Here is a 23701-nt window from a genome sequence, read left to right as displayed (position 1 = left end):
GAGAGGGAGTGTCAGATGGGTTCTTTTGCCCTGAGTTTGGACTATCGGGTTTTCCTGAACACATACAAAGTTTACACAAGCACGCATAGGGAAAATTTCACCACACATCAAAGATCAAATAAAGCAAATCAAACCTATTCAGATAGATTTAATAAACGTACAGTTCTACAAGGGGTTACGGCAAAATATTAAAATAGAGACAATTTCTTCGCTTATCTATTCATATTACCGTTTAGAGTAGTGCCATATTGTTTGAACACAATTTTGCTTAGCTAAAGCCCACTTTTTCTGTGAATACGAAAATGTCCACTTGAAAAATTATGTGTAAGAAAGGAGATATTGCTGTGGAAAATTAAGTCAATTGACTTTATTTTTGAGATACAAAATACAAGTGCAATACTACGGATTGAACAGCAGATGTCATCAGATTGATCGTGTTGCTTCCAAGTGGGTTTTCGATCCTCGCTACCAAGCCTTATAACTGCACGCGTTTCTAGAGAATTCCTTTTTTTTATTTGAAAGAAATCTGGAGGTAAAATAAAAAGTCTTGAAAATACAAACTAATAATAAAGAAAATAGCACAACATTTGCGAGAGCGTTTTATTGGATTCGCGATAAGTAAAACGCCAAACTCCCAAAACGAAAGGAACAGGCCTTGACAAGAAGATAGCTATCTCCAAACTTCATAATATATCTTTGAACACTAACGTCACATCATTTGCACCAATAGTGGAAAGTAGAGGGCGTGGCTTGTGAATATATTTATCCCGGGGCGCCTGTCGCTGTCATTGCTGCCGAGAAAGAGGACTTGACAACATTTTCGAACCGACAATTTCTCTTTAATTGCCTGACAGGATTGAGATGTACAATTTTAGGTTCTCCACAGTGCTAAAGGAGTTGTTTCAAGCCAACCTCAAACGTCCCCTGAGCATCTCCAGACAGACGTCGGGGCCGCTGACCCGCTCATGCTGCTTCGGGGCCGCCTCCGTCGATGCCTGGGCTGTGTCTGCTAAGCTGAGGCTCCTCGATGCCGCCCGCACTGCGACCTGCGCCCTCCCGCGCCGCTTCTACTGCGCGAAGACCGGAGGCGCCGTGGAACTGGACGAGCAGCTCAAGAAGGATGGAGCCGACAGCGAGGCGGCCGACGACAAGTAGGTCTCGAGCACCGGCTTCGTGGTAAAACTTCGTGGGTATGAATGAAGGCGCGACCACCCGGCATTGATGGCCGGCTGTGACGCATGAAGGCACAAGTCAGTGTTTCACCTAACAGGGTCGACGTTTGTATTAAAATACACACAATTCAAAATACACACAATTCAACTAAACGCATCGTCTTTATCAGACATCAATTAGCTGCGAGTGGACGCAAACATCGGATTTTAAACAGGATAAATGGTGAATTGTTATTATATCAGCCTACGAATTATCATAACGATGCTGTGTGACTTGTTTCATAACCAGTCGCCATTGTTCTTACTTCATTTGAGGTAAATAAATAAACGTTTACTCGAAGCTAACGGGGGTGTTTTGTCGCCTTGTAGCCGTGTAAGCTAGCCGTCTGCTCCCGTGAAGATAAACGAAAGTCAAAAGCGCGACAGGCGTGTCTGCAGATACAGAATGGTGTGGAAAATATCAACACTAGAGTTAAACATATGTTACAAAGGTATTAACCATCAATAAAAGCCACAACACAACACAATTATTTATCAGGTGTTGCCATTGCCATTCTGTTCCACTCTCGCTGCATTTCTACTATTCTCTTATTTACAGTGAGAGTTGTTGCGTTATGATGTAATCTCTGTCAGGATATGTCGCCCACTTAACCTGGGCAGCCAATTATTACAAAATAGTAAGGCATATATAATTAAAAAAAACTAAACTAAAAGTACCTTACAATAATAACAGTAAGAATACCCTTTTCAGACATTACTTACATAATGTTTTGTGACAAACCTGCCCTGCAATTCCGGAAAAAAATCTATTTTGTAAGTTCTTGAGTAATGCTGCTGCCGGTAAATGGACAGATTGGGGAGAAAACTTCCAGTGTTGTGCAGCTGGACATAAATACTGGGTGTGTCATGGCTCAACTCCTAGACTGTGGTGTAAGATTTGCCTCGTCAGTGTGAATGATAACCCCCCCCCCCCCCACAGTCTGCCTTATACAGTAGCTTATCAAGTCTGTCGTTATGAATGCTGCCTCTTTCTGATGGTGCCCTTTACATAGCGACACGTGGCTGAACGACCTCAGAGCTGTAATATTCAAAACTGCAGAGGATTGTGGAATCGCTGTAGCTGGAGGGGTAAACAAGGCAACGTTTCTCAACAGGGTCTGAAGTGGAACTTATGCAAATGTGTGCAGACGCTCAGTCACACCTATGGTCTCAGCTTGGACCTCGACTGTTTGCTGTTGTCGGAGAGAGAAGAGTTCAGAGATTAAGGTTGTATCCAGCAGTACTGTAGAAATCAGACAAGGTGATCCACGGGGTGGGGTTGTGGCCTGCGCCAGGATGCTGATGAGTCATACTGGCAGGAATTCCATGAATCTATTCAAGGAAGTGTACTTGAAGTGTACTATGACTAACCTCTGTGTGTGTGTCTGTGTACGCTGAGATTTAAGCAAGTAGGTCAGGTTGTTGTTGGGGAAACCTCCTCTCTTCCTATCCTATCATCATCAATAAAGCATAATGTTTACCTATTCCTATCCTGTTTATGATTTGGTAGCTTGTATTACACAGGGTTAAGTTATCAAACTGCACTTTTAGATTGTGAGCTGTAAGGGAAGTGAAAATTCTTTTTTGGGATATTTGGGGGAACAAACAACATCAACATAAGATCTCATTTAGTGAAGAGACTACTGCAATTGAAAGTAGTTCCTGCATGGATACCATCATTTGGTATCTATTGAGAGAGCAATAGATTGTCTATCATTCTAAATAGCTGGGTAAGTAACTTGTTTTATGCTAACAGGAGGTTAAATGTTATTGCTACGACGTCGTTGTTATTGTTGTTGTGAAGCGCTTGTGTTTTCATTCGTTCATTCAGGGTTGAGTTTATTTATAAGCGTTCATTACACTGCCTTTTCTGCCCCTTACCTGATTAGGCCCTGGAGTGTTTGGAATTTGCTGACAGGGAAATACAGCGTCATTCAGGGTTGTAATTCCCTCATTAGCTCCTGCCAACACACACCTTAAGACGCCTTTGGCCCATAGCCATCTCCCTTCAGCTATTCGAGGAGATCACTTTCAGCTTTCATCTGTGGGGCTGGATTGAGGATTAAGATATCACCAAACTGGCAAAATACGGTTGTTACGTGAGATAAATAGCTAGATAATAATAATACATAATACGTAATAATACACATCATAGCTGAGAGCAAGAATGAAATGTGTAATCAGTGTCACACACCGACCCCGTGCTCAGTGAGATTGAGAGTGCTGCGACAGTGTGCCCTTTGCAAACAGGATGTGGGCATGACATGGGTCTGCTTAACACATCCAGTGTTCATCCAGTGTCGGGGCCATACAGGCCGCACAGCTGTCACAGGTTAATCTCTGGTTGTCACCGTTCTCAAGAGACTCCAGTCTGGCTCCAGCTACATGCACATCAATGTCAAGAATTAGTTACGTGGGTATCAAATAAGGTTTCAGGTTCTCCCTCACTCGCCAACTTCAACACCTTTCCTCCCCTGAGTTTAATCAAATGTCTGTCCTCGGATGTCTCTGACCCACCCTGGTTCAGCCCAGGTCAGGAGGAGAGTAGAGTGATGCTCGCTGACCCGTGTACTCTGGTTAAACTCTGCATCAGTCTGAATCAGCCGTATTGGTTTGATGAGGAGACGAGCCACATTTGCAAGTCAGGTGCTTGAATGGGAAATGCTTGAATGTTGTCCGAAATCCTCCTCTGCCTTTCCAGTGAGGAATTGGAGTATGCCACGCGTTCTTGGGCCCGACACTGGAAATACGAGTGGCTTATAAGAGGCTCTGTGCTTGTTGATAAAAGCTTTTTCTGGGTTGATCTAGAGAGGGATTGTTGTTACACCTTTTATTACTGATGGCTAATGATGGCGTGTGTGCGTATAGGTGTGTGTGTGTGTGTGTTTTGACAAGAGCAAACAGACTTAAGGCTTGAAAACAACTTATGCTGATCCAATACTGAGCTGCTGGTTAACCTGGTATCCAGGAAACTGTAGGCAGTCATCCGGAGGAAAATGGACTGAACCGTCTGCCTCTGGGGTTTATTGACACATGGACAGATGCAACGACAGTTCTTAATTGTCTTGGATGTTTTCTAGAGAAGGTGCTGACATGTGGCTGCACTTACACACATGTTGTGGAGCAGGAAGTGCTCACTTCAGACACGTGCTTCCTACTCTGAACAGAAGCTGTCAATGTTTCATGGTCTTTTCACGACTTCTAGTTATCGCCTGCCATTTCTCATTTATCTTTGCTCTCTATTCTTTATTCTTTTGGTCCCACCCCAGACACACCGACACACACACACACACACTTGGTCAAGCTCTTTTCCCTGCCTTGTGTCTTCGTGGCAGTGTAAGAGTGGCTCCTGCTTGATTAAAGGCCTTTTACCAGTGACAGATGTCTCGTCAACAACACTCCCGCAGCATTAAGCATGCCAGTTGGACAGCATTTTGGTTGAACTCGTCAGAAAAATCGGAGTGGGTTCGTGCATGTTTGGACACGGTTACCTTGGCCGTAGTGGAGTGTTTACTCTGTTAGCCGTGTGAGGAGGCTAAAGCAGAGCTGCTGGCCAAGTGGGATGGAACGAATCCTGGAATTACATATGCATACGTGGAAAATGTGACTGATGAGAAAGAAGCACTCCGGTCTGTGGTGCTCCTGCTTTATCGATTTGCTTTTGGAGACTATGTGAAAGAAGGTGTAGGTGTCTGTTTACGCAGCAGCTACCGGGAGTAGAGAGAAAGGGGCCTGAGCCGGGGCACAAGTCTGTCTTTGAAGTGCCTGAAAGGAGCATGAGTGCTCTCCTGTCGGCCGCCGGCTGGAAAGTGGCATTTCACCCATGTTTAGAGAAATATGTCTAATTACAGTTTGCTGTTCTCCTGTAGGCAAATATTTCAGATTCTATACGGACGATATTGAGTTGAGAACTTTAAACCAAATCCTGAAGGTTTTCTGTAGACCGGGCCTGAGTTTGTCCCGCTTGCAGGCTGCTGCGTCACGGCCCGTCGTGCGAAAATGGGCGCAGTGTTGTTTTTATTTAATCCAAGAGACACGGAAGGTTAGACAGGGAAAATGACATGGGAATTTCTGGAATTTCTGGCCTGGTCAAACACCGATGTAGATGCTGCCACCAAACATACCCGCGAGCCAACACACGCCAGCAGCAGGGAGGTGTTGGGCTCACGTGGGCAACATACTAGAGATGCCAACATGATGACTAAACTCACCCGCTGTGGAATCTGAAGATACGTTTCAGCGCAGTATAGCGTGCGGCCATACGTATGAACAGTTAAGACAGTTCTTCATCTTCTGGAAAGGAGAAACCTTAAATAAATGGTAAATCATCTCCTATTCCATAACTACAGTAAGACTCACTGGTCGCACCTCTGCTATACACGCTTGTGTGCAATCTGCTGCTGAGAACCGCCAGTGTAGTACATTCATTATGTGTGAAGAGCTTAATCACTTTGTTGTCCAAACATACACACACTCGTGGGCCACACTTGGATTTTGTATCGCCTCTTTCTGTTATGTGCTGTTGGATTTGCACTGTAATGTGATAAGACTGAGTCAACAATTGTCAGATAAGCGCTCTCGTTACACACAACACAGGTCAACAAAAGGCTGTAAATACTCATCAAGCGTTCAGTGCCAGCGTACTACGTTTACTCTTCAATTTCAGTCATCATGAATATTGTTTCGTAGTAATATTTTTGTCTATTCTGTAAATTTACGATGTTGCATGTGTGTGTGCGGGTGTGAATTCTAGGAAAAGGACCACAGGCATTCTGCCCAGCCTGGAGGATCTGCTCTTCTACACTGTCGCTGAAGGCCAAGAGAAGATTCCTGCCCACAAGTTCCTAACAGTAAGATTTCGCAGCTTGGATTGGCTTTGAAAGTTTGCGCAGATGTCCGTCTAAACTGCTCTTCCATCTCCATCTTAGGCGCTTAAAGCCACTGGGCTTCGCTCCGGAGATCCTCGGCTCAAAGAGTGCATGGACACCCTGAAGGAAAGCCTGAAGAACACACCCGATGGCGTCACGCTGGACAGGCACCTCTTCAAGAAGTGAGACTTTTGGACTGCTAACATTCTGGGTCACTGAGTTCAATGCAGGTGTGATCAGCGGTTGTGTTTTTCGTTTCTCCCATCAGGTGCGTCCAGAGCAACATCGTGCTGCTCACTCAGGCCTTCCGCAAGAAGTTTGTCATCCCAGACTTCCAGGCCTTCACTTCCCACATCGACAAGTTGTACGAGAACGCCGCAGAGCTGACTGAAGGACAGGTGTGTTGTCGTGTCTGGTTACTCTCAATACTCCCGAAGGAAAGAATCCACCCTTGCTTGTGTTAAAGTCTAACGATGGTTAGACACAGCAGGTGCGACTTTTATGTGTTGGTGTATCTTAAGCTGCCAGCTCTTCAATGCGCAGATGGTGATGTCATTGTTATGGCTGCTGTTAGATTGTTGTTGTATTTTAGACGAATGTAGACCCGTGTACCTGCTGTGAAGACAAAAAACAGAATCTCAAACTTTTCACGCTCATGGCATATATCACTGTGTATCTGATCCCTGTTCATAACAATGACCTCTGACCTCTTGTTGTTGCGGCGTGTTTTTGGCTTTGGATGTGAAACACGATCCTCACACCCGCTCTGTAACGTGATCCGCCGCTGTGTTGACGCTCATTCAGCTAAGCCTTCCTTCCCTCTCTCCTTCAGGTCGCAGACTACATTCCGCAGCTCGCCAGATTCAGCCCTGACATGTGGGCCGTCTCTTTGTGCACAGTGGACGGACAAAGGTGAGACGCACAAAGTCACGTACACACGCACCCGCGAGCAGGGTGCGGGGTTACAGGGCTACTGTGACACGTGACGTCTTTCATTTTAGAATTGCCTCAAAATTCGACCCCCACCTGATGTTTGTAAGTTTCCACTGCTGCTGCGACGGCATCGTTAGAAACCAGCTGCAAGTTTAATCATTGGCCTGGAGTGTCGGAAGGTTCTATTGAGGAATGCTTACGAGCAGCTTTATCGTTTTACCGTCACTTTTCAGCGATCCGCCTGTTCTATCTGATAAGCACAATGTGGGATATGTGTCATGTTTGTTTCTACAGAGGAAGTTGTAAAGATAACGATAGATGTTGTTATCATAAACCACCCCACCTCTTCCCTTCTCAAATTAATTGTTTACTGTTTCCTTCATGTATTTGCAGCCCTTTTGTCTTTGTAGGTCCTCATTGTAAACCTGCTAATCTCTACTAACTATGTCTGCTTTGGGCGCCTTTTCTTAGACACACGGTAGGCGACACTAAGGTCCCCTTCTGTCTGCAGTCCTGCGTGAAGCCCCTCAAGTACGCCATCTCCGTTCACGACCACGGCACGGAGTACGTGCACAGCTTCATCGGGAAGGAGCCCAGCGGCCTGCGCTTTAACAAGCTCTTCCTGGATGAGGATGGTGAGCATTCATTCACAGGTAGTTCTGTAGCTGCATGCCTAGCCTTAGGTTAAAGCCAATGTTTACAAAAGCCACAGAGATGTTGTTTGCATTAAGTAAGGTATCCTTAAGGTAAGTGAGTATTAAGTGTTTTTATGTGTAGTTAGTAGTGTGATGTCATTGAGAGGTCATTAACCATTGTGCCTTCATATCTGGTTCCTGCAGTCCTGTTGTGTAACAGGAACATCCAAAACCTGTGTGTGTGTGTGTGCGTGTGTGCGTGTGTGCGTGTGTGCGTGTGTGTGTGTCTCACATATTTGAGCTGACTGCATCCATGCGTGTCTCAGTGTTTGATGTGTCTATAGACGGATCTTTCACACATGTTGGATCATGGCTCAGTGTTTACACTCCGACTGCAAATTAACCGAACTGCTTGTCGCTTTGCAGATAAGCCGCACAACCCCATGGTGAACGCCGGCGCCATCGTTTGTGCTTCACTGATAAAGGTAAGACGAGGAGCAGCTCTGTGTCTTTTAGATGTGTGTCTACATGTCTGTGTGCCATTTCCACTGAAACACTGAGCAGATAACTATCGTGCGGTACCACTGAGCTGCTTATCAAGTAGATTGGATCTAAGTTAAGAAGTGCTGGTGGCAGATAACACCTGACTGTTCCATCATTAACCCAGTGTGGGCTGATTAAACACCATGTTCACTCTCATTTATTAAAGCGTCGTCTCAACAGATCCCTTCGGTGCAGTAAATGGTAATCGGTTTCCGCTGTCGCACATTCAGCCTCCCAGAGTGTGCAGCTGTTTTATTTAACAGTCCCTTCGCTCAACCTGACTCTCGTCTTGGCTGCGGTATTTCTAGATCACCCATCTTAGTCCACTGCCATGAAACCTGCTGCGGTGATTAAGACCGGTTCTAATCCCTCTTGAGAGGTGCTTAGCTGCCACAGCACACACACACACACACTCACACACTCACTCAGTGATGCGTGTGTGTCATAACTGTCCGTGCTGAAAATAACCTGGAGGGACGCAGGTGCACCAGAGGTCATGAAGATACAGAGGCGGTCAGGTCCCCACATCACATCCATCATGTCACTACAGAGGAAGTGTCACTGCTCTTCCTCTGCAAACCTCTCACTGAGTTTACTGGAGTAATGTTTGTTTACAACTCACACATTCACAGTCCACTACATTCCATTATTGAATCATCTATCAAATTTATAAATCATCAGTTTTTTTGTGTGGTTTATTTAAAAAAAAAAAAAAGTAAAATTATTATTTTTACTTTAAAGAGTGTCATCTAACTTCTGATTAACATCCTTGAAGTTGATGTATCACAGAGATTAAAGGTTTAATTGCTAAACGTTAATTATATTATATTATGTTGTTATTGTTAAAGTTCAGCAGGGACAGTTGAAGGCAGCTTTTACTTTGTTATGCAAAGTTTAGGCCAACCAGATTGTAAACTAGCACTGAACTGATCAAACGATTAATCGATTAATCAACTCAATCAACTGAGCATTAATGTTTGCTCAATCAAGCTAATTTATACATTGGCCCATTACAGCTTTTCACATGTGTGTTTAGGGTGTGCTGCTGACATTTTATTGAAAATTTAAATATAGAAATATTGTTACATTATCTGATACTGATAATAACAGTTTCATTGAACTGTGTCAATGACTTGTAACTGTAACTGACTGTCTTCATCAGTGTTACATCAAAGCTTTGGGGAGGTGAAGCGTGTGAGCATTAGAGAGCTCTGTATGATCTATGTAACGTACATGATTATCAGAGCTTGTATTCCATTGATTTTATTTTTTTACGGACCTCTTTTGCTCGGTGCAAAGTTCAATCATCGCCCATAGAAACTTATCAAACAAGTCCTACAGCGTAGCCACTTATCCACCCTCCGCCTGTGTGCTCATCACTGAGCCGCTCCTCATTTCAGCCAACCTCAGATGAGTCAGCTGCTGCTGCTGCTCGGTCTGCCATCCTCCACAAGCCAAAACTCAGCCTGACGCTGTGCATTTTGAGAGGTTTTGGCAAAAGTCTGATTGGTTGGAACACACTGGGCGACGTGCAAATGCAGAATATGCTGCAGCTGTTTGGGAAGTTTCTGTGCATGTTTGACACTTCTTCTTCTGCCATGAAAACAGGTCACCATTTTGTAATCCACCGTAACACAAATTCAAGAGTGTTTACAAGTGAAGGTCGCGGGTGGCGTCTCACCTTAATTGCCTCTGAAACGTCTACCGAAGAGCGTCTCTTGTCACGAGACGTGTTTTCAGTGTCAACATGTTGTCACGGCCTCATTCCCGTGTTTCGTTCGAGGTTCTTCACATTTTCCCCGTCATACACATACGTCCCGATTTCACCACGGCACATTTTGTTTCGAAACATTTCCATTTATCTGCCTGTTCCTGCCTTTAGAAATGAGAACAAACATTATTCCCGAAAGAGTCGTAGCAGCATGAATAAGTAGAGCCTGAGCAGGTGTGTGTGATAGGAACACGTGTGAGGATAGAATTAAACCTGCATCATAAACACAATCTCCCGGATGAATCAGCATCCAACCTGCATCAAAAGTGCTACAACTACCAATTTAGTAAGCAGTTTGTCACTTTCTAAAATTGTAAGGTTTTGTTTATATCAGTCACAAATGAACATGGACTTCTAAATGACTTTGACTTTGACTTTTCAACCTTCTTCTCAAACATGGCTGGTGTACAGTCCCCCTGCTCTGTCTTTGCATTCAGCGCAGTGTTAAGAAGCCAGCGTCTCTGGTTTCCTGCTGGTGCGTACAGCAGGCAGGTGTTGTCGTGATTACGCTCCCTCTGTAGGTCTTCCTCAGGCCTCGTTGGCGCAGTAGGCAGCGCGTCAGTCTCATAATCTGAAGGTCGTGAGTTCGACCCTCACACGGGGCACACGCGTTTTTACTGCAGCAGGACAGCCTGCAGCGCTGCGCTCTGTATGCGTGTGTGAGCTTCCCCTCACAGTCCACACACATGTGACTATGATTCACTGAGTGTGTATTTCTCTATATGCATAAAAATAACTTTACCCCATAACGTGTAAGATTTACAGTCTTAGATTTATTGCTGATCAGGGTCGATTGCAATAATTTTCCACTTACACTTCTTACTGCACGCTTTTAAGTCCTGGTGTCTCTTCTATTTCCCGCCTGGAAAGTGCGGACGAGTCGGCCTGTAGAGACCTGCGAGATGTTTCAACTTCACGTCGAGCTTTACTGACTTGGCTCACGTTGTACAGAAATAGACAAGCATGCCTTCAGCACCCAAGCCTTACGTACACATTTACAAAGCGTCCCACAGTCACAGACGGAGCGTTGGCTTCTTAACACCGCTGTCAGCGCCGAGAACAAGTCTGAACCGTCATGTTTGTGAAAATGGTTTCAGTCGGTCACTCTCACCGGTCTGTTTCTGGGTGTGGTTCAGTCCTCCTCCAGTTTTCTCCTGTGTGAGAAAACAGGCCAACAGCCGTATTCTCGTTTATGCTGCAACAGGCCGGGGCCAACCCGTCCCAGAGACACCTGCTAAACAGGATAGGTCACGTCTCAAGGAATACATATCACATGCAAAACATCGCTCACACTGTATGTGCGTATGTGTGTGTGTGTGTTTGTGTGCGCGCATGCATACATCCATTCTCCATTGTCATCAGTGTGTCTCTGTGTTCTTTTCTGTATTTCTGAAATGAAGCACAATGTCAAGCTGTTTTGGTTCGGGATGCACAGCGAGCTTTAACTCCTGTGGTGGTGTCTTTAACTAAAGGGGTCGCAGCCCGGCAAGCATGCGGGCGGCCTCACACCCCGAACTGTTGTTACATGGTGCTTGAAGGCTACATGTTGTTGCTGTTTGTGTATGTTGTTGCATATTTTCCAGACGTAGGAACTGTGGGCAATAATGACTGCTGCTGCAGGTCAAATGACGTTGGTAATTTTTTCTTCCTTTTCCATATCTTATCTCCTCGCACTCTTCCCCCTATCCCTTGATCCCTCCCCTCCCCCGTCCCCTCCCCCCTCTTTCTCCTACAATCTGCTCTGTAGTAAAAACACATCTAGTGACTCTTTAACAACTTCCAACTTCAAGTTATTTCTCTTCTGCACTGTAAATCGTAGACTTCTAAAAGAATAAGAGAACGCTGTCAATTGCCATGTTTAAAGTCTTCTCACACCATCTCAAAGCAAGTTCATAACAAATGCTAGCCGCTCTCTTTAAATTTGCATGTACTTCCATGTTTATTTGGCTGTTTTTTCTACTTGATTCTGTGGGAAGAGGCAGCATCAACGAGCTTGTGACACGACAAACACGACGAGTCAGAGGAAAGGCGTTCCCCTCCTCGCCAGGCCCTCCCTCCCTCCTCTCCCTCCCCCCTTCCTCGTCTCTTCCGTCCCTTTCGGCTGCCAGGTCGGCCCAGTAAACCTCAACACACACAGTACACAGCGCGCACACACACACACACACATTCAATCTGACGTACGACACACATGACATTCTTTCACTTGCCGCTCTTTAGACCCGCAGATTGAATTCCTTTTTAATCTGAAATGATTAAATGCCTAGTGAGTTGTCATGATGATGTAATCTTTCCTCTTTAATTGGCTCCACTGTGGTAACGCTCCTCGTTCTCGTTCTCCCCTTTCTTAACCGCAAATCGTCTCTCCCCCCCCCCCCCCCCCTTCTGTGTAACACATGCGCAGATATAACCAGTCTTACTTGTGTAACCTTTTTGAGTTTGCATCTTTAGTCCAAAAAATTCTGTGCAAACCTGCTAATTCCGTAGCCGTAACTGGTTAGCGGTTAGCTTTTAGCACTGTGGCTTTTGATGCTGTGTTTTTCCTCTGCCGTCTCATCCGAGCGAGCCGGCGGTACTAAAGCCTTTGCTCTCGGTTCTCTCTCTCTCCTCAGCACGGTGCCAGCAACGCCGAAAAGTTTGACTATGTGAGTATGTGAAAGAACAGCAGGCCCCGGGGTCAAAGGTCAGGGGCTTGATATTCATATGTGTGTTGGTAAAATGACTGTTTATTTCGCTATCTTATTATCTTTGGCTCATGCGATTCGAATACAATTTATTGATGCTATAAACGAGCATTGATCTCTCAGGCACATGTAGAGTCACCTAACGGTCCCCGTGTTTACCCTCCAGGTCATGAACTCGCTGAAGATGATGGCAGGAAACGAGTACGTGGGTTTCAGCAACGCCACGTAAGTCGCTCTCTGCATTGTGTTCTCTCATTGTGTTGCATCATGACGACATCCTAGTTGTCGATCGAGTTCAACAATGATGCAACAACTGATTCGGCCACACCTTTCAAATCTCACTATGTCTCGCCTCTGAGTTCTCACAATGTCGTAATATTGATTTAAGGATCAGTCGATCAGCCAGAGACTTAACAGCCGACACCACATGTGGATTCATACAGGCTTTACCTTCCCACCTCGCCCACCCGAGAGCATTCAGTCAACCATTACCTGAACTGTTGATAAGGGAGCTCAGTGAAGTTTACTACAGGTCGTCGGCCCAGTATTTCCACCATCAGGCCATGGTGTTTGCTTTGCTTGAATACTTTCCATTTTGAAGGGAAAACCAGGTTGCACCCCTTCAGTTAACTCTATTATGTAAACATCTACAGTCAGCAGTGAGAGGTCTGGTTATATTGTACATACCAGGGCTGAGATACTGGCACACACACACACACGCACGTCCTTCCTCCATGTAACATCCGCTCTCTGGCCTTTTGTTTGTTGGACAGATTCCAGTCGGAGCGTGAGACAGGAGACAGGAATTTCGCCATCGGCTACTACATGAAAGAGAAAAAGGTGTGACGTCCTTCTTTGTTGCTTTGTCCCACAAAGACGACAGGCAGGAGCTCAGGGCAGTATGTGCATTGGGGTTTCGTTCGTGACCTCTGAGAACACGAGTTAGTATTGTGGACTCCATCTAGCTCAGCATTTCTGTCCGTCTTTCTGTTCCCTGTCTTATTTGCTGTCAAACTGCTGCTTTTAAAGATGAATCAGGAGGTTTAGCATTCAATCTCTGAATCTACAGGTGCTTAGCTCTTGTTGTTGTTGCAGTGGTTGAATATTGAACTCTTTTTGTCGCCTGCAGTGTTTCCCTGAAGGGACCGACATGACGTCCGTGCTGGACTTCTACTTTCAGGTGAGTCCGGTGCTGATTTTTGTTTCCCCTCGCTCGGCTCATTCATCTTTAACGGCAGAATATCGTTTCCCTGTCTTGTCCCCTCCCTCGCCAAGAGTCCCACACACTGTTTAACATATTTCGAGTCGTGCTGAGAGAACACAGCCACAAATACACAGCTCAAATCAATCCAAAGTGGGAATTTTGCTGCATGATTCAAATGATTTTGCAGTGACACAAACCAATCTGTGTTTGTGTGTGAACCCCCAGTTATGTTCCATCGAGGTAACCTGCGAGAGCGCCAGCGTCATGGCGGCCACTCTGGCCAACGGCGGCATCTGCCCGATCACGGGCGAGCGTGTGCTGAGCCCGGAGGCGGTGAGGAACACGCTGAGTCTCATGCACTCCTGCGGCATGTACGACTTCTCCGGACAGTTTGCCTTCCATGTAAGTCACAGCGCCTGCAGGACACAAATCAATCGCCTACAGATGTGTGTGTGATACTGTGTAGAACAAATGAAGGCTGAGCAGTCCTCCTGTCATAATGACATTTAACAGGTTATTGATTAGCCCACGATCACCCTTTAGAAAACCGATCAGTATGTTTTGCTCATAAGTGCCTTTGCTTGAATGCTGGGTGTTCAGTTTCATGTTGTTTTATGTCACGAAGCAGAAAAATGAAGCTGTCAGTTAATGTAAAGTGTTTGTGCTCGTGAACAATAGTCGTACCTGGAACCGGTTTTGCGCCCTGCCGTTCATTCCTCCTCTGCTGCTCTGAAGCTCGACTAATACTATGAGTCGTTTGTCAAAAACAACAAAGTGTTAAGGCCTCTGTTGAAAGAAGTCGGGATGCTTGTAATATTTGGGGAAAATATTAAAACTATAAACATACTTTTGATACTTGAGTAAGATAATTAAGCTGCTGTATTTTTAACTTGAACTTTTCCTACGTTTACTTCACTACAGCTTCAGGCTACTCTCTCCATCACTGTTCATCGTGGCCTTCACTTGTTTCCTCTCAGTCTCGTTCCGTCGTAGTCGTGCAGGTAGATGCATGTCCTGCACATACTACAGCGTGTGGCGTGACGTGTTTATGCTCTTTTGCTGAAGGTCGGTTTGCCAGCCAAGTCGGGAGTAGCGGGAGGGATTCTGCTGGTCGTGCCTAATGTGATGGGCATCATGTGCTGGTCGCCTCCACTGGACAAGCTGGGCAACTCGGTCAGAGGAATCCACTTCTGCACAGTACGTAAATGTCTTTCCATCTATAAATCTGGGTTCTGTCAGTGAGATCATAACTGCTGATCGTAACGAGCACATTCTAACAATCCTAACCGTAACTCTTCCATGCGGGACAAAGCTCTGTACAGCTCAGGCATAAACTGATCACTATCAGGAGTGTTTGTCAGAATGAAAATGAAAGGGAAACGCCTCGTGTTGTATTCCCATCGCAGCAAAGACTTTGCATTCAGAAAACAAGTAGAAACTGATGTTGTTATTGCCATTTGATTGTGTAATAGCGACCTTGAGCTGCTAATTCTACTTTGCTCCCATTGTTTAGAAGTGACTAACTGTAACTGACTTCAGACTAACCTTATCATTAACTGACACTGATAAATGATTTACATGAAGGTCAAATAGACAGCGAACCACGTTGGCACATCTATATCTATAACTATTATGTTCTAATCCTCCAATCCTGCCTCCATTATAGGAACTTGTGGAGCTTTTCAACTTCCACAACTACGACAACCTGAGGCACTTTGCTAAGAAGCACGATCCTCGCAGAGAAGGAGGAGACCAGCGGGTAAGCAGGATCCAAACGCCTACAAACCATCACACTCCTCTCAAGTGAGCTCAGGAGACACTGAGGTCATTATAGTTGAGATTTGAATATATTGATCGCGGGAGAGTAGCTCGGGTTTGGATTCCTGGGCTTGTAGTTGGGACAGTGTGTGTGCGGCGCTGTCAGCAGGGGGTCTCTGAACGCTTACAGAGCTCACTGGAGGGCTTTTTCCAGCCACAACAGGCATTTCTGTTCCGGTTTGGTTACTTTAAAACGTGGGTGGATATGATTCCATATGCAAGCTTGTTTGATATTATAATCGTAGGCTGTGAAGCTGAACTACAAGCTGTCGCACACACACACACACACACACATACACACAAGGAAGAAGAGAGACTAATTTGTTATTCGTGTCGATTGAAACAGCTGCAAACCTTTGGACCGATGGATTACGAGAGTCTCCAACAGGAGCTCGCTCTGAAAGCTCCTCTTTGGAAAAAGGTGTCCCCCACTGAGTTGCACCAGGACAGCTCCACCACTGTAGTCTATAGGATGGACAAAGTTGGGGAGGGCAACTAGAGGAGACTCTCACCCCTCACCTTGCCTCCTCACCTCTCCTGCCAACCTCATTTACCACCACCACCTCACCAGGCCCCCCCCCCCCCCCCATCTGTTACACTCACAAATATGAATATCAATTATGAAGAGGATTATTTATTGTTTGTGAAGCAGTTACTGTGGAAATGGAAGCTCCCTTTTTTGTTTTTGTTTTGACAGTCACATTAGTTCATGCTGGTTTATTTTTCACTCCTGTACCTCAATGTTGCCTTAGTGTGCGTAGGATCTAAAGAACAGGTCAGTCTGTGTTTTCATGCACTTTATGGTTTAGTGAAAACACAGAGTCCTCGTCAAAATGTTATGGATGTGGGTTGGTTTCTAATTCAGAATTGTTGAGTTTCAGTAGTAGTGTGTTTGAGTGTGTGTGTGTATGTATGTATGCATATGTGGAGCCCTGGTGCAGCCAGCTATGAGATGTCCGCTCTTAAAAAGGTGTATCATTATTTCTAGTCGCTGGAAAGAATTGCTACTTGTAGCTCTCACAGAGGCTTAACACACTTGTATGTAGGTTTAGACTCAGCAGGATGCAGTAAATGATGATAACTTCATGTATTTATTTGTAAGGGACCACATGAAATACTAAACATATACAGTATGCTGCCATTTGATGTATTGTTCCAAACGTAGCTGCAGCTGCGGCCCCTTAGCTGCTCACTGTTATTATGAGCTTACAGTACGGACGCACGGCAATACAACAATATACACAATACAATGCAAATCAAACGCAGCATTACCACTGTTATACCAAAGCAACATTAGATCGATGTCTAATGTCAATTTAAAACCAGTGACAGTGTTTTTAAGTATGACCACTTCAAATGCTGTAGTATATAGAAATGAGCTTTGAGGAACGTCGATCAGCATTGGCTTTTACAGAAAAAGGCTGCCTGCCCAAATGCACTTCCAACAAGTAGAAAATAGTAGGAAGATATTTAAAGGTGTCTAAAGGTGTTAAATGTGTAAGGGAATTGTTTATTTTAAAATCATCTTTAAAATCTGGCATAAAGATATTAATATTTTGTCAAATACATTTTCCCTTGAATGGGAATATTAGATTTGATCTTAGCTGTGTGTATTTGTGACTCTTTAACCAGTTTTTAAACTGAAGTGCATTTGATCACATTCCTATTCTTTTCCACAGCAGGCGTGAGCTCTGTAGAAACAGCAGTGTCATCAGCGTACGTAGAGACAAAACAATACTCAAAAAATCATTCATAAACAAGCAAAATAAGGAGACCTAGCATTGATCCTTGTGGAACACCCATAGTAGAACTGGAGGACGCATTATTTATTTTCAAACTACAACTAGTTACATAATGAGATGAGTACATACTATTAACTGTATCAAATACACTTCAAAACATACAGTATGTTACACTGCATCCTTCACTCATTGCTCTTCATGCAAGAATGCAAAAGCCATACCAGCTCTCATAAAACCTCCGGAGTTTCCTGTCGTGGCAGACGAGTGCCGAGCTTATCTAGGCCCGCTTTCAAATCCATCACAGCGTGTTTACAGTGTGGAAGCGCAAACGTAAACTAGATGCCTTAGTTGAGACCTTGAGCGTCTCTATGTCAGAAGAAGAATGTTTTGATTTTCAATATACCAAATGAAAATGTGGCCTCTGGAGCTGGATTTGGAGTTGGAAAGTGAATTGTAGTCACTTTCATCTTGTAGCAACAGTTTGGAATCGATGGATTCAGGAGGGAGAATTATGGAACAGAGTTATATGCCTTAACTCCAGCAATTCAGAAAAGCTAGTCAGCACTCAGATCAGTATTTAAACGTGGACACAGTTGTTATTCAGTATTGTTCACAACTCACAAAGTTTGCTGTTACTACTGGTAACTAATAACTTCAGCTGCTCTCTACATGCATAACTTACTGTACCTCTGAATGTACAAAAATGGTGTATATAGCTTTTAAGGTGTGTTTGGTGATGAGCAACAGATCAGGGTGCATGCTGATTGTACACTTCAGACGTTCCAAAATTGTAAAAGATGTCTAACACAGGAAAAGGAAAAGAAGTGCTAGTAGATGAATGTCATGTCAGCAGATGCCTTAGATCTCTCCTCGCTTAAAGGGGGGAAGTTTTATCTATTTGTTATTGAGTAAGTTGTTGGAACTGTAAAGAGTGTGTGTGTTTGTGTGTGTGTGTGTGTGTGTCAATGGGTTTGATTGAGCTCTTAAGTAAAATTGCTGCCAGAGACATTATACCCTGTTATCACTTTCATGTGCCGTGTGAAGTCTTTGTTTGTGTGTTGTTGCTCACTATTGTGTTGAGGTAAAAATGTATTCAAAAGCCCCCCGTCATCGTCACGGACCCTCACAATCATTACACTTCATTCAAAGTTTGTGAGAAAGCAAGCTCCGAGCAGAATGCAAGTCGTTTGGGGAATTCTCCTTTGAAACCCAGTCACATTCCCAGATAGCCTGAGGAGAATTGGACTAGTTGGAACGGTCAGACTCGGGTGGTTTCTGACCAAATAACAGCAAAAGCTAAGCAACTCACTGTTTGCATCCCGGCCTGCCTCATTCCTCTTCATCTTCTACATGTTGCCGTTTGGCAAATCTGCATTTGTGTGCCTTGCTGCCACCCACTGGTTTGGATTGGAGGCTCACACGCCACTTGCTTGACCCTGATGAATTTCACCCATAAGTGAGAGCATCGGTTCGTGCAAAAAAGGAAGTGAAGGAACATTCTGGCACCAGATAGTCCCGCTCACACTGCTGCTTGGTTGCAGAATCTCATATCTCTTCTCCGCCTCATTTCCATTTTTTAATCCACATCTGTATTATTATTAGAGGCACAAACCATTAAAGATGCAGACGTGAAGCTGATATCATCTTTTCCTCTCCAAACCGGACCGATTATCCTCAGGTGTTCAAATCAAATGAAAGAATGCTGACATGTAGGGTTAGGGTTAGTAGTGAATTTGTTTAGTCTCAGGCTTGTGATGCTTTGCATGAGGAGAAATGAACCGTTACTCTTAACAATCACTCCTGAACAAATCACAATCATGACAGTGGCTTTTGAATGCAGTTTTACCATCCACTCCATGGGGCATCATCTGATTTCTATGGCTTTGTGTCATGTGTGTGTAATATGTTTCCTGGTGTCCAAATGTCTGAATTGTTTTTCCTTTGGATTCTCTTTTCTTGCATGTATATTTTGTATGATTTTCAAATGTGTTTTCAATCATATAATCAATATATTTTAAACTAATTTAAGTACCTTTCCTCATATTTATGTTGAATGTGTCATGGACATGAATTTGTGACGTTGCATATGGATTTTAAAAACCTATCACTACAATCAAATGAGCTTGGAATTGTGCTCCGTTTGAGTTGGGAGGTTTGTGTTTATGCAGTAAAAAACAATAAAAACAATAAAAGTTTTGATTCAGAAAACGGAAATGGTTCAGTATCCTAAAAAAATACTTCAGACACAGATTATCGTACAGTTCCAATCTCATGTCTGTCAACCTTTTTACATGTTTTTTGATTTTGTTTTTTCCCAGTCCACGGTCTTGTTAGGACATAATGTAAAGTGTCCGTACGTGAAACTGTCCTGTATGCTGAAGAAGGTGGCGCTGAGACGTTTACTTGTCTTCCTGCGCAATCCTGAGCATGTAATTCTGTTCAATGTGTGATTGAATTGCAGACAATACAGTGAAAATGGTGTTGAGGTTGTTGGGGGGGGTTGTTGTTTTTTTTTTGCCTTGGTGTATGAAATCTAATAAAACACTGCTATCATTCATCTGCTTCTCTGTGATCATACCTGTTCTTCTACATCCAGAGGGAACTCTTTACATTCCTTTTATGTTTTTTCCTGCCTGTTACTTAAATACGCTTTAGGGCAGATCTGGGCTTACAACTACACACCGGCACACTGATCATTTAACCTCATTCATAAAGATTCTCTTTCGTTAACTCGCACTCTGCTTGAGGAAGAGGCCAATAGTCCATTGAAATAAACAGATTAATCAACTGAATTGGCTAAGATTCATTTTTTTAACTGGGGATTCATACACACAAGCCAAATCTAGTTGGAAACATCACCAAGATTTCTTACTGCCAGACTGAAATGGGTCTGAATTTCTGCGTGACTGTTTCACAAACAGCTTCCCCGACACGTTTATAAGGAAAAAACGCTGTCTTGAAAAGTAGGTCTGCTGGAATTGAACCAAAAGTCAAATTGCTATGACTGTTGCATGTATCGCAGTTGTGATTTGAACTGAGATTATTGTTTACATCGAGGCAGCTGTAGCTACATTTAGAAAAGAATGAAAGATGAAAGAGTAGTGTGTTTGAACAAACTTTATTTACACCAAATACACAGTAGGACTAGAAACCAGTGTACATGGCAACTGGCAGGCCTGGAATCACAGTTCCAAACAAAATTCTCAGTGGAAAACAACATGTTTCACCTGCAAACAAACCACTATTGTTACATACAGACACACCCCCATACACACACTCACACACACACACCAATGTAAACAAGCATGCACAGATAATCTATATATCTACACAAAGATTGAAATACTGAGATGTTGTCAGCCATTTCCAACTCAATAAAAAACAAAAAAAGGTCACATAACTTCTTGTCTGGACGAGTGTATATCAAATATTTAGTCAAATGCAGGAATAAGATACTGTCAGCAAAGCGCTGCAGGCTTAGCACTGAAACCTGTTTATGATGTTGGCATACATAAGTCAAATATGGTTTCATGAAAGTTGATTTCAGCTAGATAAAAGGATTTTACAGAGATGGTGCGACTATTTGTTAACAATTAATCTAAAGACCACCTGAGCCGCGATTGTGTGTTCAAGCATGTTGCACGGCTGTGTCTCAGTCTCAGTGAGAGGCTGCAGGTGTTTTATCCATACAGCTGATTGAGACGCAGCTGTGTGTGACTGCACTGATTGATGGGACGAGAAGCTTTAACCTCCAGAGCTCAGTGCAGGAACAGCAGACACTCAGCAGAAGTTGTATTCTTTAATATGGGCGGAGTTGAGGGTTGATACACACACACACACACACACACACACAAAAGTCGGAGTTAACACTAACTTTGAGGGTCCATTTTCCTTACTTTTGGTCCCACCTGAATTGTCTGAGCCCAGAGACAGAGCCCACCCATGTCACCCGCTTTAAATAGCAGTCTTCGTCCTCGGTGTGTCCCTCTTGTCTCTGCTTCGTGTCCTCATCACGTTTGTCTCATTTGTCACTTTTTAGTTTCAGCTTTTCTGTTTGTGCTGTGTAGACAAATGCTCATGCGTACATACACACATATTAGCACATGCACAGATTGGTCCTCGCTGCCTGTGGGTTTAGGCTTAAGTTTAGACCTTGCTGCAAAATGCTTTACATTTTCTTTTCTTGTTTTCACATTCCTTTACCCCTCGTCGTTTAGGTTTATCTTTGGAGTTTAGTCTTTCCTGCCTTCAGGTGAGTCTTGACTAATACAGGGAAGTATTCAGCAAAGTTCTAAAGAACTTGAATTTGTAAGTGGGTGTTGCATTGTGTCTAATATGGTTAACTGAGGCACATTCTCTTTCAAATGTTCGTCAACAGATTTTATTCAGTTGCCAAAAAACGATGCAACAAATGCAAATGAATACTGACCCAGGAACTAAAATGTAATATTTAAAATTTGAGTGACTGAAACTGAGTTAGCTGTGTAACATGAGCTGTGAGTGTGTATTTAATTTTCTGTAATATGCTGGGATGGCAGTTAGATTAAGTGGTCCTGCTGCAAATCTCTCTCTCTCTCTTACTCTCTCTCTCTCTCTCTCTCTCGCTTTCTCTCTTCGTACAGGTCAAGTCTGTCATCAACCTCCTCTTTGCTGCCTACACTGGAGACGTTTCTGCCCTGAGGAGGTGAACAGCTCTCGCTCACAATCACAACTTTACCAAAGAATTCAAAAACTTTACGATTTTGGGGGCCATAAGGTCACTGACATGGATCCATATGGGTCCATTCAAATCCCTGTGGACCTGGGATGCTGAATATCTCCAAAGTGTGACAACTTACAAAAACATCCATGTCAGTGACCGAGTTCAGTCTTAAATTTCCCGAAAATAATGACATTTTGTAAGGAACAGTATTTACTTAAGCAGCTTCACGTAAAAAAATGTGTGTGTGTGTGTGTGTGTGTGTGTGTGTGTAGGTTTGCACTGTCATCCATGGACATGGAGCAGAGGGACTACGACTCCAGGACGGCCCTCCATGTGGCTGCAGCTGAAGGTAACGACTAAACCATCGCACAGCTGACCCGTGTATGTGTGTTCACTGTGACACAACCTGCCCTGTTTTCAGGTCATACTGAGGTAGCGCGCTTCCTGCTCGACGCTTGCAAGGTGAACCCAGTACCCAGAGACAGGCAAGTCGTCATGTCAACATGCATGATTTTCATATGAGAGGGATTTGTGTGTATTTCTAGTTTTGGTGGCTGTATGTTCAAATACTGGAATCCTCAAAACAAGCACTCGGGTTCCAGCCCTGACTCTCTGCTTTTATGATACATGTTCTATATTATACCCACATTGAACAGATGGGGGAACACGCCGATGGAAGAAGCTCTGCACTTCGGCCACCATGAGGTCGTCACACTCCTGCAGGAGCACCACAACAAATACAACCCACCTGCTGCAGAGGCTGAGGAGAAGAAGCAGAGCGCCGAGAAGAACCTGGACGGGCTGCTTTAAATCTCCACGCCACACGAGGGCGCTGGTGCCTCTGCAGTGCATCTCCATAAAGACCAGCAGATTTGAACCCATGAGCTTTTGTTGTCGTACACTTGCACATTATTGAGTGCTGAGTCAGTTTTTGTTGGGTGGTCCGCCTGGTTGCAGCAGTAATCTGTGTGCTTTGCTTTCAGGTTGTGTATTGCCGAATATAAGCGCTCTACCTCCTCTTCTACCATGTGTTGTACTTATGTACATCATCAATAGTTTATGGAGGTCATATTTAATCTGTAGTAATGTAACAGTTATTCACATTTGTTGGAAAATTACATTTGAGATATCACAAAATAGAGCTATAGAATGTATCAGGGTGTGTTAGTGTAGTTTAGATCATTTTATTCATATTATTCACGCACTATTATAGTATTTTAAGATATATTGAGGTGTGTGACATTACGGTCAAAGGCCGAAGATTCTGCTCTGGAAGTATGTTGTAGTACTCTTTACTGTACAGCAAGCAGTATGTGTTTTGTTTTCATGCGGGAAATATTTAAAATAATAGTAATTAGTTTCAATATTCGCTGTGTAATTTGGGTACAGACAAGCTGGTTTTGTTATTTTTCTTATAGTTTCTGTAAAGATTTTAGTTGTTTTTCACCTTGACAAAGAATGTAACTGATGATCAAATATTCAGAGGGAATTCAGATTATCTGTCAGGGAGCACAGACGGTTGTTAAAGCCTCAGCAAGTCTGTCAGAATGCAATATGATCAAATATCTATTCCCTTTCCTCCGACTAACTTTG

At 43.8% G+C, this 23701-nt stretch overlaps 1 protein-coding gene and 1 non-coding gene across 5 annotated transcripts; both read left to right on the top strand.

Moving 5' to 3' along the window:
• The first annotated feature begins 776 nt into the window (after positions 1–776).
• glsb (glutaminase b) lies at positions 777–23141 on the top strand. Of its 4 annotated transcripts, XM_076155923.1 has the most exons (18): positions 777–1151; positions 5965–6061; positions 6140–6261; positions 6348–6477; positions 6912–6991; positions 7484–7647; positions 8074–8132; positions 12571–12603; positions 12809–12867; positions 13416–13482; positions 13772–13822; positions 14072–14248; positions 14912–15043; positions 15513–15605; positions 22029–22090; positions 22381–22457; positions 22530–22593; positions 22765–23130. In XM_076155923.1, the coding sequence occupies exons 1-18, from the start codon at positions 862–864 to the stop codon at positions 22916–22918; spliced, it is 1911 nt and encodes a 636-aa protein (XP_076012038.1). In that variant the 5' UTR covers positions 777–861; the 3' UTR covers positions 22919–23130. The 4 variants fall into 4 exon arrangements, with proteins under 4 accessions (XP_076012038.1, XP_076012056.1, XP_076012048.1 ...); XM_076155941.1 differs by lacking the exons at positions 22029–22090; positions 22381–22457; positions 22530–22593; positions 22765–23130 and adding an exon at positions 16011–16068 and having other exon boundaries at positions 15513–15670; XM_076155933.1 differs by lacking the exons at positions 22029–22090; positions 22381–22457; positions 22530–22593; positions 22765–23130 and adding an exon at positions 16011–19961 and having other exon boundaries at positions 778–1151.
• trnam-cau (transfer RNA methionine (anticodon CAU)) lies at positions 10494–10566 on the top strand. Its single transcript has one exon. It is a non-coding gene; the product is annotated as a tRNA-Met (tRNA).
• Positions 23142–23701: the final 560 nt, after the last annotated feature.

The sequence above is a fragment of the Genypterus blacodes genome, unplaced genomic scaffold (assembly GCF_046128005.1).
Source record: "Genypterus blacodes isolate CSIRO-AG114 ecotype Tasmania unplaced genomic scaffold, CSIRO-AGI_Gbla_v1 ptg000008l_1, whole genome shotgun sequence".
Lineage (NCBI taxonomy): Eukaryota > Metazoa > Chordata > Actinopteri > Ophidiiformes > Ophidiidae > Genypterus > Genypterus blacodes.
Note: the sequence above shows the minus strand (reverse complement) of the source record. Positions and strands in the feature narration are given on the sequence as shown.